Source organism: Phoxinus phoxinus (genome assembly GCF_949152265.1).
Source record: "Phoxinus phoxinus genome assembly, chromosome: 5".
In the NCBI taxonomy this organism is placed as follows: domain Eukaryota; kingdom Metazoa; phylum Chordata; class Actinopteri; order Cypriniformes; family Leuciscidae; genus Phoxinus; species Phoxinus phoxinus.
In genome coordinates this window covers 15,065,649-15,080,593 of record NC_136880.1, presented here as the reverse complement: position 1 = coordinate 15,080,593, position 14,945 = coordinate 15,065,649, and the positions used below count along the sequence as shown (strand labels likewise).

Below are 14,945 nucleotides of genomic sequence, written 5' to 3'. Positions count from 1 at the left end.
TATAACTGTGCTGGATAAGAAGTCTCAGTAGGTCAGCCATAGATCAAACCAGCACACTGGTAAATTATCTCAGTATTGCTGTGTAGCTCTTTATCCTTACTGTTTGACAGTAATTGTTTTCTTTGTCTTCTGTTTGTATTTTTCCTAAAGAATTTTAGTAGTACTTTAGAGAAAAGGTTGCTATTATATTTACCTACACATGTTCACCTACACAGAAACATGTCGCTCAGGGTGTGGAAATTAGGGCACATAATAGGGTTAGCCATTCATCTTGTGTCGTGCTCTTTTTTGTTAAGGACTTGGATCAGTGGCTTCAGTGTCCAGTGTTAGATTCATAATGAATTGTATGAATGAAGTGGACTCAGGTTGCATTAATATGTGGAAAAATGAGCTGTTGCCTTTCAATTTTCTTTGTATTAACTGGTTGACACTATGAGATGAACGTGCTGGGATTTGTCTGTTGGATGGAGCAAATTCTTGGTGTTTTGTTTGTCTGAACACGTGAGAATGAGTTTGCATGGCCTAACGCTAACTGTTCTGTAGAGGCTGATGTTAAGCCATGATGAGCTAAAGTTTGTCTCACTTACTTATTGAATCTCTACAAAGTGAACGAGCCTCGATTTTCCTTATTCCTTAGTGTCACGAATAGAGGGAAAAGTTACTGTTTTGCATTTTCTATTGAAAATCTTTCAAACAAACCAAACTAAAAAGAAACGTGATTTAAACATATTAATTTACCATATTTGTTTTTGTGGAACTGTTGCAATACTTTGAAATTGATCATTAGACACAGGCACTTTTTTCTCTCACCCATATTAAAATCCTGTCTGAATGGGGACAATAAATGCGGTCTTGCAACGACAGTCTTCTCAAAAGGATTCACTTTCATTCTGGAACATCTTATCTTAACATCAGCCAGATTCTTTTAGGAACAAGGAAGAGATGAAAACAATGAGGTAGGCTTTTGTTGGTTCGCTATTATTTTGATTATCATATTCCAGACATGTTGTCAGTCACTAATGAGGTCATTTTTCATGCAGGAGCCCAATGTTGGGTATAATGGGATATTATTTCCAGCCCCTATGCTTTGTTTGCAGGCCTATGGGAGAGAGTCAGGTTCCCAAAGACCACTTATAAATTGATCTTTGCTTCAGTTGCACTGTTCAGTCCACAAGTGCTTCAGCCAGATGATGGTTCAAGACTTCTTCCAAATTGTAAGTATATTTGATTGTCGTAAAAATTATTTGTGACAATATTACTTTATGCTGTTATTCTTCACTTGAAAAATTGATTAGAAGTGATTTTTAGAAGTGCTGTTAGTTTGATAGACAAAAGGTGTGATTGGCATTCAAATAAATAATGCATAAAAAAAATTATAATAAAAAAAACAAGATATGTAGAATAGTTTGACAATAACAAGTTTACACCCAATGATATACAAGGACCAATACATTATTATGAATAGCATCAAATGTTTTCCGCATTGCTCATGCCTGGATATGCTTTCACGAGTAACAGCTGCTCAGTTGCGATGCCTCTTTAGTGTTCATTATCTGTTCCCTCCATCCCTTTTTTCTCAGATGATAAGAATAATTACTGGAGTCCTGGTCTCATTAGCCTTCTCATCTGGGATGACTATGAGGTTCCTAGAACCTCCACCCCCTGGCTCTCCTGATAGCCCCATTCCTCCTGATGACTACTTTGATGACTCTGCTGCAGTTAACAACCACATACCTATATTTGCCTATGATAATTACCCTATAGAAAAAGGAGGCAATCCCATAGCCAGAGGAGATCAGATCATGCAATATGACGACTCATTAAATGGATATCCTTTACCAATGTTACCAATCCCACCTGATAGGTATCCCATTCTGCCAAAACCTCCGTTTGGGAACACAACTCAAGGATCTCGCACAGTGCCTACGGGACAAAAGCTCGACCTTTCGTACTGTGACATGCTGCTTGCGGCACCAGTGCCTCCACCTGTAGATCAAACACCCTGGTTCTGTGTTTGCTCACATTGTAAAGGGGGTCCCAGTGGGCCAAAGGGGGACAAAGGAGATAGGGGACTGCCAGGTTATTAATTTGAACCAATTCTTAGTCACACCATTGTATATGTATAATACAGCCGGAATTGAAGAGTACATTTTCTTTTATTTCTTTGTCTTAGGTTTTCCCGGTAGTCCAGGATTAAGAGGCTTGCCAGGATTTCAAGGTCGCCCAGGGTGTAATGGTCATCAGGGACCAAAGGGTAAATACAGTCACTTTACTTCTATTCTAAAGACCCATTAAACCTAGTGTTACTGATACAGTTTACTTACTATAGAGTCACTTAACTGCCTCTGAGAGTTATCTTACGAGGACAAAACATTCTGGAGTGTTTACATTTGATTAGAGTAGCATTGCCAATCATGCTTAATTTTTTCTTCCGAAAGGCCAAATAGGTGATATTGGTGAAAAAGGAGATCTGGGTCCATTAGGCTTTACTGGACTCAAAGGAGAGAGAAGCCCCAAGGGTAAGTTAGTAAACATTTTTAGCAATTTGAACAAAATTTATTTAAATAAAATAAGATCACCAACTTGTTAAACATTTTGTCCTAGGTGATAAAGGGGACAGTGGTGTGGATGGAAATCCAGGACAGCAGGGCTCACCTGGTGAGTCAGGACAGTGCCCAGCAATTTGTTACTCAATACAGGGACCTCCAGGAGAACTTGGCCAACCTGGTATGACAGGGGAAAAAGGACTTCCAGGGTTGGGAGGAAGTCCGGGGTCGAAGGGCCAGAAAGGGGATTTGGGCGATGTTGGTCCATATGGAGCTCCAGGTTTAAATGGCCAGAAAGGAGATCAGGGAGAAACTGGTGAGTGTCACTGCAAGGATGGGGTAGACGGTGCAAATGGAATAATCGGAATTCCAGGACTAAAAGGTGGCAAAGGGGACACTGGCCAACAAGGTACAGCAGGGGTAAATGGAGACAAAGGGAAAAATGGGGATCCTGGGGTAATGGGTGCTCCTGGCCCTTGTTCTCAACCAATTCAGTCTGCTTTTTTAGCAGCGCTAAGCAGCAGTTACCCACAGCCAAATTTGCCAGTTCCTTTTACTAATGTCATTTACAACAGAGAATTTAATTTTGACCCCTTTAGAGGCATCTACAGGGCTCCCATCAATGGTACATATGTCATTAACTACTACTTGGTTGTGTTCAGTAAACTGCTCAAAGTGGGGCTCTTCCACAACTTCAGACCTGTCCTCAAAAGTACAGGGTCAACAGATCTTGGAACAACTTCTCAACAGGTGGTCCTGCACCTTAACATGGGTGATGAAGTTTGGCTACAGGTGAGAGATGCCGACTCCAACGGGATGTATTCCAATAGCGAGTGCAGCAGTACTTTCTCTGGCTTCCTGCTCTACCCAGACAGCTGTGATATTCCAATGTCACGGGATTTACCAGATCCTGTAACCGGAACATACAGCTGGGGTGAATTTGAGGAACCTACTACCACTCTTGCTCCAGATGTCCAGTCTTGATGTAACCTAAGCCCAAACACCTCCCTAGCATATTTGGTAAATTCTAAGTAAATTTTATATAGTAGGAGTTATAATAATAATAATAATAATAAACATTTAGACAGTCACATGTTGTTCCAAACCTATATGAGTTTCTTTCTTCTGCTGAACACAAAATAATATATTTTTAAGAATGTCGGTAACCAGACAATTGACAGTAGCCATTGACTTCCAAAGTATTTTTTTTTTACTACTATGGAATGGCTACGTCAACTGTCTGGTTACCAACATTAGTTTAACAGAAGAAAGAGATTCATACAGGTTTGGAACAACATGACGGTGAGTAAATGATGACAAAATATTGATTTTGAGTGAACTATCCCTTTTAAGTAAAGCTTTTGAAAGGTAAGCTTCTTCTACATATTAAAGTAATGCGCATGTTAAATTATATTAAATGGATACTACATTTGTGCAGTATCGCTACATTAAAATTGTATTCAAATATGTGGTTTAAGTGGGTATTGTCTGCATGTGCTACCTCACGTTTTCAACATATATCATTGTGGGAAAATATTTCCTTTTGTACGAGTGTAAACTGTCTCCTGTTGACCTGCTCATGTAATCCTCGTAATGTTGAATTATGTCTGCTAAAATTACAGCAAAACATAGACAAATGGTTTTGTAAGCATGTGAGCAGATGCATCGTTTTAATTAATTTTACTTATGCATAATTCAAATTATATTAAAACTATTAGTTATCATTTTGTTTACATAATGTATGAGTGAGAGAGGATAAAGCCTAATGCTCAATTTACTAAATCTGAAAGATAGAGAGTAACAAACAAATGTTCTAGATGAGCTGCTCAACTGCAGTTGTTTGAAGCTAACAGAAGCTTAATGCTCAATAGGAGTATGAGGAGCCATTAGCAACAGTAAGCAAGCTAACTGCTGTTGAAATAAGATATTTAGAGATTTTTCCTTTATCATTGTGCATAGAGAAAATAAAGATATTTGTGATTTTATTTACAACTATCAGTTGACAATCAACTTTACCTGCGAAATTGTGATATTACATATCGTTATTGAGATTAATATAAAAAAGTATTTATTCAGTCATTTTAGTCTGTATTGACTTTATTGAACTTTATCTATTTTCAATAAAAATGGATTAAATACATTTGTCCTTGCACCTTGCCTGTTGTCTGTAATGTTGAAAATCATATTTGGAAAAAAAAAAAGATCCAGTTACAGAAATTGAATCTGTATGAATACTGTTCGAATAAAAATAAATAAAAACGAACAAGAACTGTTTTTTGTCCAAACCTTTGTGGGGTTTGTACGATAGAATTGCCCTTTTTTATCATGCTTTCATAAACTGAACATCTACAGTACAGTATTTTATTATAATACACTATTTTATAACAATACATTTACATTTACACTAAAGAATGTTGCTTTATATCACATAGTGTGTTACAACAAATACAACAACAACAACAACAACAACAACAAAAACCCACAGCTGGGACTTTACTATGTAGTTTTATACTATTTTTGCGTACTCACCAAATTCCAGCAAAGCAGTTTCTTTCACATTTCTAAAGATATACACCAAAATGTCAGGCAGCTGAAGAATGGTCTCTAGAGAACTATATATTTGGAAATTGTTCAGATTGACAATAGCTTTATCTGCTAATAACGGTCCAGAGCATTGCTCTTTTTCAGTGATGCCCTCTATATGATTGTATATTTTGAACAGCCTTAAATATGTAAATATGCTTCAAGAACTGGTTGACTTCTACATGCATTCCTCAATTCTCGGCAGGTGATACGTTTCCCTCATCCTCATCCTCGGCCATGCCTTTCAAGTAGGTACGCTTAAACTCCTCAAATACCACTTCATCCTCCAGTTCGCTACAAACAGCCACACAGTCACAAAAAAAGGACAAGAAGCAGATACATTACACATGTATTATTGAAGGTACATAAAAATGAGTTATTATTAAATAAAAAAGTATTCAAATAATTTAAATTTGAATCTTAATTCTTGAACATGCAGGCTAATCTGTTTAAATCATGACTGACCTTTCTTTCACTTCAAGAGGCAAAAAAGAGAAACAACATTTTTAAGGAGTTGCTTATATAAATATAATTGTATGTGAACCAAAATATTTAAGAGACAGATAAAATAACATACGTAAGGACACTCACGCATGTTCGTATATAATAATACCTGTGTCAGGCTTCGGGTGCATAAGCTGGAAAGGGAGCTCCACTCCAACCTCACTGAAATGTCAAAACACAAAGCTTATATAAAGGGATCTCAATATAGTCCAAAAGTCTGAGACCTCTAGCAAAAAAGTTGGTCTTACTTTGCTTTATATTATATTATATTATATTATATTATATTATATTATATTATATTATATTATATATTATATTATATTATATTTTATATTATAGCCTATTATATTATACACTGTAAAAAAAAATGTAACCTCTCCAAGTCAAAATATTCTAGTGACTGGTCACATCTAAATTTTTAAATTGGCCCAAGTGAAATTCTGTAAAATAAATTGAATTAATTGTTGCAATAGTCTGTTAACATTGGCTCAATGAGAAATAATATGTCAGACTAATTGAAAAATTTTGATGTTATCAGTCACTAGAAAATTTTGACTTGGGGATGTAATTTTTTTTTTACATTATATTTTATTATATTATATTATATTATATTATATTATATTATATTATATTATATTATATTATATTATATACACCCGTATCCCACCTCAGTAGCAGCAATACATGAACACAGTAAGGACATTGTACTTATATATTATATATATATAGTACAAGTTTACATTTTGTACAAAGTACATTTAACAGCTAATATAAAGTGAGACCAAAAAGTTTTTTTTTACTAGATTTAAATAAGATTTTGAATCTCAGATTTTTGTCATATGTTTGACAATAATAACATTGTGCACACCTGTCAGTTTTCAGAAAAGTGTTCGTTTACACGAACCCGTGTATATGCCGTCAAGAGCACGCCAAACCTGTAGGTGGCAGTGTAACGAGAAGCTCAAGCCCACGTTAGCCAATCAGAATCCCGAAAATAGTTACATACTGCGACGTCGGCTGCCTAAAACTCAGTTTTTCTCAGTTTACATGCAAACAAAGTTTTCCAAAATCTCCAATCTGGCTGTAGTTTTTAGAAAAAATCGTTTTCAGAGGCAAATTCTCCGTTTGTGTGTAAACAAAGGGCACAAACGAAGGGAAATGTCCTCAGTCAAAATTTCAGTTCCTTGCATTCCCTGGTTAACGCTTCGTTTGTTTATTGTTTTGTTTGTTGTACAGTACGTTTTAACAAATACAGCTGCCTGCAATATATTCAGCTCCCTCGTGTTACAGATTTTCAATTAGTTTCTCAGATTTTTGGACTCCACTACATATACACACATACATTAAAGCTTCGCTGATATGGAATACTCCAAGAAATGTTATATTTACCTGGTTCCCATAATCCTATATGAAGAAGAAAAACAGAAAACATTAGGATGTATGTGACACACAACAGGTAAAACACACATCAAGCATGTGTGGTTTTATGGTACTGTAGTAGTATATTGTGTCGTGGGATACAAACCCTCCAACAATAAGCTTCACGACAATTCTGTAAGACACCATGATCCCCATAACTTCCTTCAGGACTCCCTCTTTGATGCTGCAATGGAGCATTTAAACATAGTACACATTTGGAATGCATTAATGAACGTTTCTTCCCAATTAACTAAAGCAGCTCTCATCATCTTCACATGGGGACTCACATGCTTGAAGAGGCTAGATTGGTGTCTTCATGCTTCAGTTTTCCATCCAGTGCGATGCCATGCTTTTTCCTGTTATTGGCCATGAGGGGAAGCAAGGTGTAAACTTTGTCCAGTTTGGCACCTGCATCAATAGAGTCCCTGCACCAAATAGGAATCTTTAATCAGATTAATATTTCTTGTTTTATTGGATTACATCTATATATCTGTATAAAACGATTACCCAGAGTCCTCTGCGGCCACTGTCTCATTATAACTGTCATTGGAGTACAGCACCACATTGGCGATTTGTTCCACTAAAAGGCAAACAATCACACGTGTGTTATTATGACTGACTGTGTGTACAAATATTGGTAACACTTTTACAATAAGGCTCATTAGTTAATATTAGTTAATTTATTAATCTTTGTTAACGTTAGTTACTGCAAAATACAAGGAAAGTTAACAGTGCATTAACTAATTTTAACAAATACAACCTTTGATTTTAATAATGTATTAGTAAATGTTGAAATTAATATTAACTAAGATTAATAAATGCCGAAGTATTGCTCATTCTTAGTTCTGATCAACTAAGCTTGTTAACTAATGTTAACTAATGAACCTTATTGTAAAGTGTTACCCAAATATCTACATTTTGTCAATGAATTTGCCAGGGTCAATAAGATAATGTAGATCATCTATTAATTCATATTTTAAAAACACACACACACACACACACACACACACACACACACACACACACACACACACACACACACACACACACACACACACACACACACACACACACACACACACACACATATATATATGCAACGCTATTGACATGTTATGAATTGGGGCAAAAATATCAGGGTGGAACAACTGTGCCGATATCATTAAAAGAATAAAACTAACTCTTGAAAAAAAAAACTTATAGTTAGGCATAATTTTGAATCCTCTACAAAGATTATTTCTCAGATAAAAGCAGTTAACATTTTATGAAAATTAGGGGGGGAAAAGTCTGCCAAATCAAAGTCATGTGGTTCAACCAACATATATATATATAAATATAGCTGCAAGCAGCGATGGAGGGCCCAAGCCGGTGGCACCGCCACTCCGGTGCCTTTAGTGTAACTAAAGGCAATATATATATATATTTATAAAGTGTTTTTTGCTAGTTTCAGACTGACGCAGTTATCATTTTCACGTCCTGCGCCACGTTTTTAAATAGCAAATGCATTTACACCCATTTGTGCGCCCATGGACCAATAGATTGTGCCATTGACCATCTGAAACCTGGTCTAAAGTCAATGGCGCAATATTTTTTATTTTTTATTTAAAGGGCACATTAGTAATATGCTCCTATAGGCGGGTGCACAACGCGTGTACACTCTGCTTATTACACACACAGGGCAGCAGCACACAAACATGCCAAATATTAAAAAATAAAAGGATTACAATGTAAAATATTATTATTGTGTACATAAAGATATGGTGGAATTGTCCCGTAGATGGTCTGCTCGCACTTTAACCTCGCGCACGAGCAGATCCGTTTCCTCGCTAGAGAAGCATTCAGATTTCCGCTTGCAAATTCCATCATGTAAATAGCTAAATCGCCATGGCGCGAGCGCAACTGGCTTTCAAAAGGAATGGGAGATGAGACTCTGATTGGTTTATTGGACGTTACGCCCAAAACACACCCATTACTCATTAACTCTTTTAGACCATGCACCGGGCCGACCATTTTTCCCGTCGTTTAACTAGCATAAGTGGATTCAGACACGACCTAAGTGCACTTGTGCTGTGCGCTTAGATCCTTACCCTACGTGTCACTTTTTATAAAATGGCATGGTTTGCTCAGGTTGTAAAATAAATCAACCAAAAGAGTACATTTTAAAGAATTTGGCTCATTCATTTAAACTGAAATTCAAACTGAAACACTTATTTCTCGTGTCTACCGATTTGTTAACACTTTCAAACTCGCTCTTACCAGAAATAATGATGTTCTTCACATTTTTGTTGGAGTTATTCCTGATTTTGACACTTAAGTTGATGGGTTCCCCATGATAGTAAGTCTACAAGAAAAAAAAGTCTTAATCATTTATTTTAAGGAAAACTATGGTGCAACATTCCAAACGGATTCATGATATTCCATAAAATGTCATTCTTCATTTAAAAAGCAGTATAAAACGTTAATAACGACAAAGAAAGATACATGCATGCTCGCCTGGTGGTCTGTTTGAAACCCACCTGTTTTTCTAAGTTTGCCTCCATATGCAGTGGTTTGTCAGACATGAGAAAGTCACGGGTGGTCTGCACACAGGGAGCTGGTCCGAGCTTCTCTGGAGCGTACTGGACCTTGCGAATCGTCAAACACACTGTGCTCCTGATGTGGTGGAGGGGAACAAGGCATATTATTGTTGAGATATATACCAAACAATGGTCTTCACTGCTCCACAGACTACATGAGGGAACCTGTTCTGTCTTTTGACTGTGGTAATATATATATAAGCAAATCAGGATAATCAAAGTGGTACAAGCAGATCAGGGTATACTTGGATACAACACAGTTTTTCCATCCGAATAGAGAATAAGAACAAATAGTTGTAGGCTGGACTAACCGTTTGCGAACTTTTGCATTCTGGCTCTCAGCACAAAAGGCTTTCACCTCAAACTCAACAGCACAGTACTGTGGAAAAGTATAGATATGACACCACTCAGAGGGCATGTATATCACATACATACAAAATAAACAACTATGTCAGAGTCAGACTGATGACATATTTGATATAACATATGTTGCACCATGTCTTAAAACAAAACGTTCTTCCTAGTTTTGCAGAATAGTTTGATGTTTGACAGTAAGATGTTACCTTTCCAGCATCTTTTGGGCTTGGCTGTATTCCCACTGAGCAGGGCAAGTTATCGGGGAACTGAAGAAACAGAAATATTCTTTATAAGGTCCTTCAATATACAAAAATATAAGACGTTGTTTTCTATATCATAATAATAATAGCACAGATCCACACACACACAAAATTGTCCCAAATAATTTCATTATTAGGGTTTAGGTGGCGATACTATATTTCACCCGTAGGTGTGAGCGAGACTGTCAATGTATAGGCCTGTGTCTGTGGATGTTAGCTCTCAGTGGACTGTCTATGCATCTTACAGCCAGAGACTATGGTCGTACTGTGGCCGTATTATTTCAAATCTGCCTGCAGTCGCGATGCGAGTAATCTCCCGCTCGCATTCGTCACGGTGCCACTGAGTGTAAAAACGCGAAAGGCGAAGCTTGAATTTCCAGGTATCCTCGAAGCTTGAATTCTCTTTGGCTAATGTATTTTTAAAATGGAGGCGCAACATGGCTTCCACCATTCAATTGACTCACCCGTATGTATTATAAAGCGGAAGCATAAAAGGAGGAGCGACGACAGTGCAGATCGAGAGAGGAACAAGCCTGAGTTTATGTTGTGTGAGGCACAGCCGTCTTTACTTTCATTTTGTATTTGTTTTATATTTATTTATTTGATTAAAACTGTTGAACGTTCGCCGGTTCCCGCCTCCTTCTTCCTACAACAACGAACTTCGTTACACCTTTATTCACATATAAACATTGATCAGCGAACATAAACAGAAGCTCAACCGAACCTGCTTGACGCGCGAGAACAAACCTCATTGGTTCTTGCGGAAACGTGCTGCGTAACACGAGAATGATCGTAGTATTACGATCTCTTTATAAACTTTTTGAAGCGTCAAAGTGTCAGCTGTCAATGGAGGGAGAGAAAGCTCTCAGATTTCATTTAAAAATATCTTTGTGTTCCTAATATGAATGAAAGTCTTACGGGTTTGGAACGACATGAAGGTGATTCATTAATGACAGAATTTTCATTTTTGGGTGAACTATCCCTTTAACATTCAACAATATTGTTGTTTGCGTCATTGAATCATTTTCCTGATGTTTATCTCTATAGCTGCTTAATTCGAAACAATCTGAATTGTATAAAGCTCTTTTTAAATAAAGGTTGAATTGACTGTGATGGTACCATGGTCTTTGATGCACCTTGACATGTAGCTACCATGGTACATGAATAAGGTGATGTGATTCAGTACCATAGTATCATTTCTGATTTTGCAAGGAAAAGGTAATCACTTGAAGATGCTTACTTCAAAGAAAAATGGGTAGGCATTGTCACCCAGTTTGCGCAGTAGTTTATCCTGAACCTTGGTGAGAATGCCCTGCTCTTTGTCCTGCAGCGGGGGGTAGATCTGCCGGGTGGCCATGTAGATCTCTCGCCTGAATGAGATGCCCAACACGTCCGTATCATCACGGCCGTACCGGAACACGCAGGACAAGGTGGCGTACGCTAGAGGGCGACACAATCACAAAGCGCTTCTCATTATAATACATCTGATTTATCCTCGGTTCAGTTTGTAAACTTTGAATGAATCTAGTGACCTTTTTTCCCTTTCAGCTGTTCAGGGTCAACGAGAAGGACGCCATCTGATGGAGAAGGAAAGGGTCAAAGTAAATGCAAGTTTTAAGAAAACTTGGTAAGTGCTTAACATCACAGTAAAATGATTCTCTCACGTACCCACTGGATCCACTGAGTCAACACGGTCAACAAAGTCTCTCCTCCCCATATACACACCAACCTGATTCAAAAACACAACATATATCACTTAACAACCCTAAAAGAGGAAAAGTCTTTTGTGTGTTGTTCTTTTTCCCAGGTCCACTTATCTAACATAAACAGACTAATAACCGTGCATGTTGAACACACACTTTCCAATGCTTCTGTAGAGCCACAAATCATATTTTGCTATCGCCGTTGTCCAGTTGCGGTAAGACTTTACAACAAGGTCTAATTTGCTAACATTAGTAAATGCAGGCCTGATTCCTAACATGAAGTAACAATGAGCAATACATTTGTTGCAATATTTATTCATCTTTGTTAATGCTAGTTAATAAAAACCCAACTGTCATTAATTGTTCATGTTAGTTCACAGTGCAGTAAATTGAGCTCAGCGTTAGACAGGCCACGTACTGTAGGCATAGGCCACGGTCAGCTGTCAAATCGCTCCAACCACTACCATTCTCCTATTAGACCGGGAGGATATATACGTGGCACTACTGCCCGAGAAACACGCTCACACTGCTCGCAACCCTCCCACTATAAGTATCAAGCATACTTCTGTGCACTTCCTGGCTGTCGTCTCTTTGTTTCAGATTACCAAGGCTTCCAAGTCCTGGCGTCACAGACATCATCACCGAGAGACAGTCATCCCCATAGGCAAGCTACAGTATAGACGTCCCGGATTTCACTGCTACATCTACATGTTAACACTGTTGCTTAAAGACATTACTAAACTGTCTTAAATCTGTATATCACACAAGCTGATGGTTCTATGATGGGTCAATGCTAAAGTATGTCATTAATTATGGAGCAAGAACCCCCATTAAGGAACCATACCGCCAAAGATAAATTGTGTTCAAGTAACTCGCCAAAGTGGTCTCATCTGAACTAATGTTAACAACGAATGTATTAGTAAATGTTGAAATTAACATTAAATAAGATTACTAAATGCTGTAAAGGTATTGTTATTCCTTAGTTCATGTTAACTAAAGTAGTTAACTAATGTTAACAAATGAAACCTTGTTGTAAAGTGTCAGCATTAATCATTGTCTGAGAAATGAGAAACACCTTTATTTCTGCATGTCCTAGATTTGCTGTCAGCCATTTAGAATCAACTAGACAACCACATACAACCGAACAAGAAACCAAATGTACACCCGATCACGCCTGCATGTGCAGCCTGTGAATTATTCTACTCCAAGTAAACATTTTCCAATCAAAAGCACCATGACGTTGCCATATATATATATATATATATATATATATATATATATATATATATATATATATATATATATATATATATATATATATACTATATGTATAATCAACTACAAAAAGAAGATCCCTGGTTCGAGTCTTTTTTTTTTTGAGTCAGTAAGCCTTTCTGTGTGGGTTTGGGTTTCTCTTGGGTGCTCCAGTTTCTTCCACAATCCATAAACATGCAAGATAGATGAAATGGAGACACTGAATTGCCAGTGAGTGAAAGTGTCCATCCATCCAGGGTATTTTCTTGCCTATGGTCTGAGAATCCGGGATAGGCTTCCAGCATCCCCTCAACCCAACATACAGTAGGAAGTGGGTTTGGAGAATAGATGGATAGTCAACTCCGTATCGAAGTTTACTCTAGTAATCAAGTCTAGTATTAGGCATCTTCTTTTAATGACCATTTGAAGAGAAAGAATAAACGCATTTCAGGCTTATTTTGGACCCTATTCATGCAAATATATTCTCTTTATTACTGTATTAATGTACTATATCCACCTGTATAGTTATGTCGATTATATTTTTGAAGTTGTCCTTAACTTACCGACTTGTCCTTGGACATTTTCTTGAAGACGACCTGTTTTGGACTCATTGTTGTCTAGAGACTTAAACAACCAAACAAACTTACAAACAAACAAACAAACAAAACAACAATAAATTAATGCTTAGATTAATGTAAAGCCATTATGCAATATAAACCTAACTGTAACAATCATTGGCATGTAAGTCACTAACTTTTTTTACAGAAAAAGTCCTTCAAGCTATAATGTACAATAACTATTCTACATATGTCATCTAGTAAAAATTAATCAAGGCTTTCCAACATCAGAGTGACTTCAAAACTCCGATTATTCTTTACATTACAGTGACATAAAATCAACATTACTCATGTCCCACATAACACCCAACAGATGGTCCTTTAAATTCTACATGCATTATGAATTTCATACCTGGCAGTGATGATTCGACTAATTTGTGAGGTCTGAGGCTTGAGGACAGAGAAAGCAAGTGACCCGTGGGGAGGAGATGGTATTTGTACTCAGGATGTGTATTGCCCAACTAATCAGGTTAGGCAGGGTTATAGCTAAAATCCCCTTCACACATTCTCCAGCTTTCCAAATAGACAGACGGATATGGATAGATAGCTTGCTGTGCTTTCTGCGTGTGCTATACCTGCCTGAGCGGATTGGGTCGGTTCGCTTTGGTCAGCATTGGGGGAGATTACTAGGCACTGACACTCTCTCTGTGTACAAGCAGCAGCACTTTATTTGTCAAGGCCAAGTCACGTGCCGAGAACTGTGGTCTCTCTCATGGGCTTTGTGTGTCAAAAATACAATTAGAAGTCAGTAAACAAATGCATTTGCACATTGTAACTGCGGAACTAATAAATAATCCATGTAATCAATCAAATAAACTATGTAAATAAAAGTTTTATTAACAGTATATTATATTTACTTAGAGTATAGTTTATTGGGCGGGAGTGTTTATCATTAAAATAAATAAAAGTGTGAAACACTTTATTCGATGGTCCACTTTACACATTTTAGTAACTACAAGTAACTTTGCAACTACATGTCAACTAGCAGTCAATAGAGTATTAGACTCTCAATATCGGCAAACACTTTATTTTGATGCTCCCCAACAGACATTCTACTGACCATAAATAATTTTGCAACTAAATGTAAATGTATTACCCGAACCCTAACACTACCAGTACTAGTACT

At 37.2% G+C, this 14,945-nt stretch overlaps 2 protein-coding genes across 3 annotated transcripts; one reads left to right on the top strand and one right to left on the bottom strand.

The window, feature by feature from the left end:
* The first annotated feature begins 1,075 nt into the window (after positions 1-1,075).
* On the top strand, positions 1,076-4,787 carry LOC306999526 (uncharacterized protein). The gene is made up of 5 exons (XM_079614268.1): positions 1,076-1,214; positions 1,581-2,079; positions 2,174-2,254; positions 2,439-2,519; positions 2,605-4,787. Exons 1-5 carry the CDS (start codon positions 1,188-1,190, stop codon positions 3,528-3,530), a joined length of 1,614 nt encoding a protein of 537 aa, XP_079470394.1. The 5' UTR covers positions 1,076-1,187; the 3' UTR covers positions 3,531-4,787.
* Positions 4,788-4,794: 7 nt separating this feature from the next.
* On the bottom strand, positions 4,795-14,360 carry saga (S-antigen; retina and pineal gland (arrestin) a). 2 transcript variants are annotated; one of them, XM_079614276.1, is made up of 16 exons: positions 14,172-14,360; positions 13,766-13,844; positions 11,914-11,974; positions 11,778-11,822; positions 11,486-11,685; positions 10,192-10,251; positions 9,940-10,007; positions 9,569-9,704; positions 9,309-9,393; positions 7,560-7,632; positions 7,340-7,477; positions 7,159-7,236; positions 7,023-7,037; positions 5,743-5,795; positions 5,595-5,604; positions 4,795-5,423 (listed from the first exon to the last, which is right to left on the bottom strand). In XM_079614276.1, the coding sequence occupies exons 2-16, from the start codon at positions 13,811-13,813 to the stop codon at positions 5,321-5,323; spliced, it is 1,173 nt and encodes a 390-aa protein (XP_079470402.1). In that variant the 5' UTR covers positions 13,814-13,844; positions 14,172-14,360; the 3' UTR covers positions 4,795-5,320. The 2 variants fall into 2 exon arrangements, with proteins under 2 accessions (XP_079470402.1, XP_079470403.1); XM_079614277.1 differs by having other exon boundaries at positions 13,766-13,818; positions 14,172-14,272.
* Positions 14,361-14,945: the final 585 nt, after the last annotated feature.

Excerpts from the sequence above, each read along its gene's own strand:
- saga (XM_079614276.1), bottom strand. The coding sequence starts at position 13,813 with ATGAGTCCAAAACAGGTCGTCTTCAAGAAAATGTCCAAGGACAAGTCG. Across the intron at positions 10,008-10,191 it reads GCCCAAAAGATGCTGGAAAG|TACTGTGCTGTTGAGTTTGA; the intron begins GTAACATCTTAC and ends ACTTTTCCACAG. Across the intron at positions 9,394-9,568 it reads AGGCAAACTTAGAAAAACAG|ACTTACTATCATGGGGAACC; the intron begins GTGGGTTTCAAA and ends TTTTTCTTGTAG.
- LOC306999526 (XM_079614268.1), top strand. The coding sequence starts at position 1,188 with ATGATGGTTCAAGACTTCTTCCAAATT. Across the intron at positions 1,215-1,580 it reads TTCAAGACTTCTTCCAAATT|ATGATAAGAATAATTACTGG; the intron begins GTAAGTATATTT and ends CTTTTTTCTCAG. Across the intron at positions 2,080-2,173 it reads AGGAGATAGGGGACTGCCAG|GTTTTCCCGGTAGTCCAGGA; the intron begins GTTATTAATTTG and ends TCTTTGTCTTAG.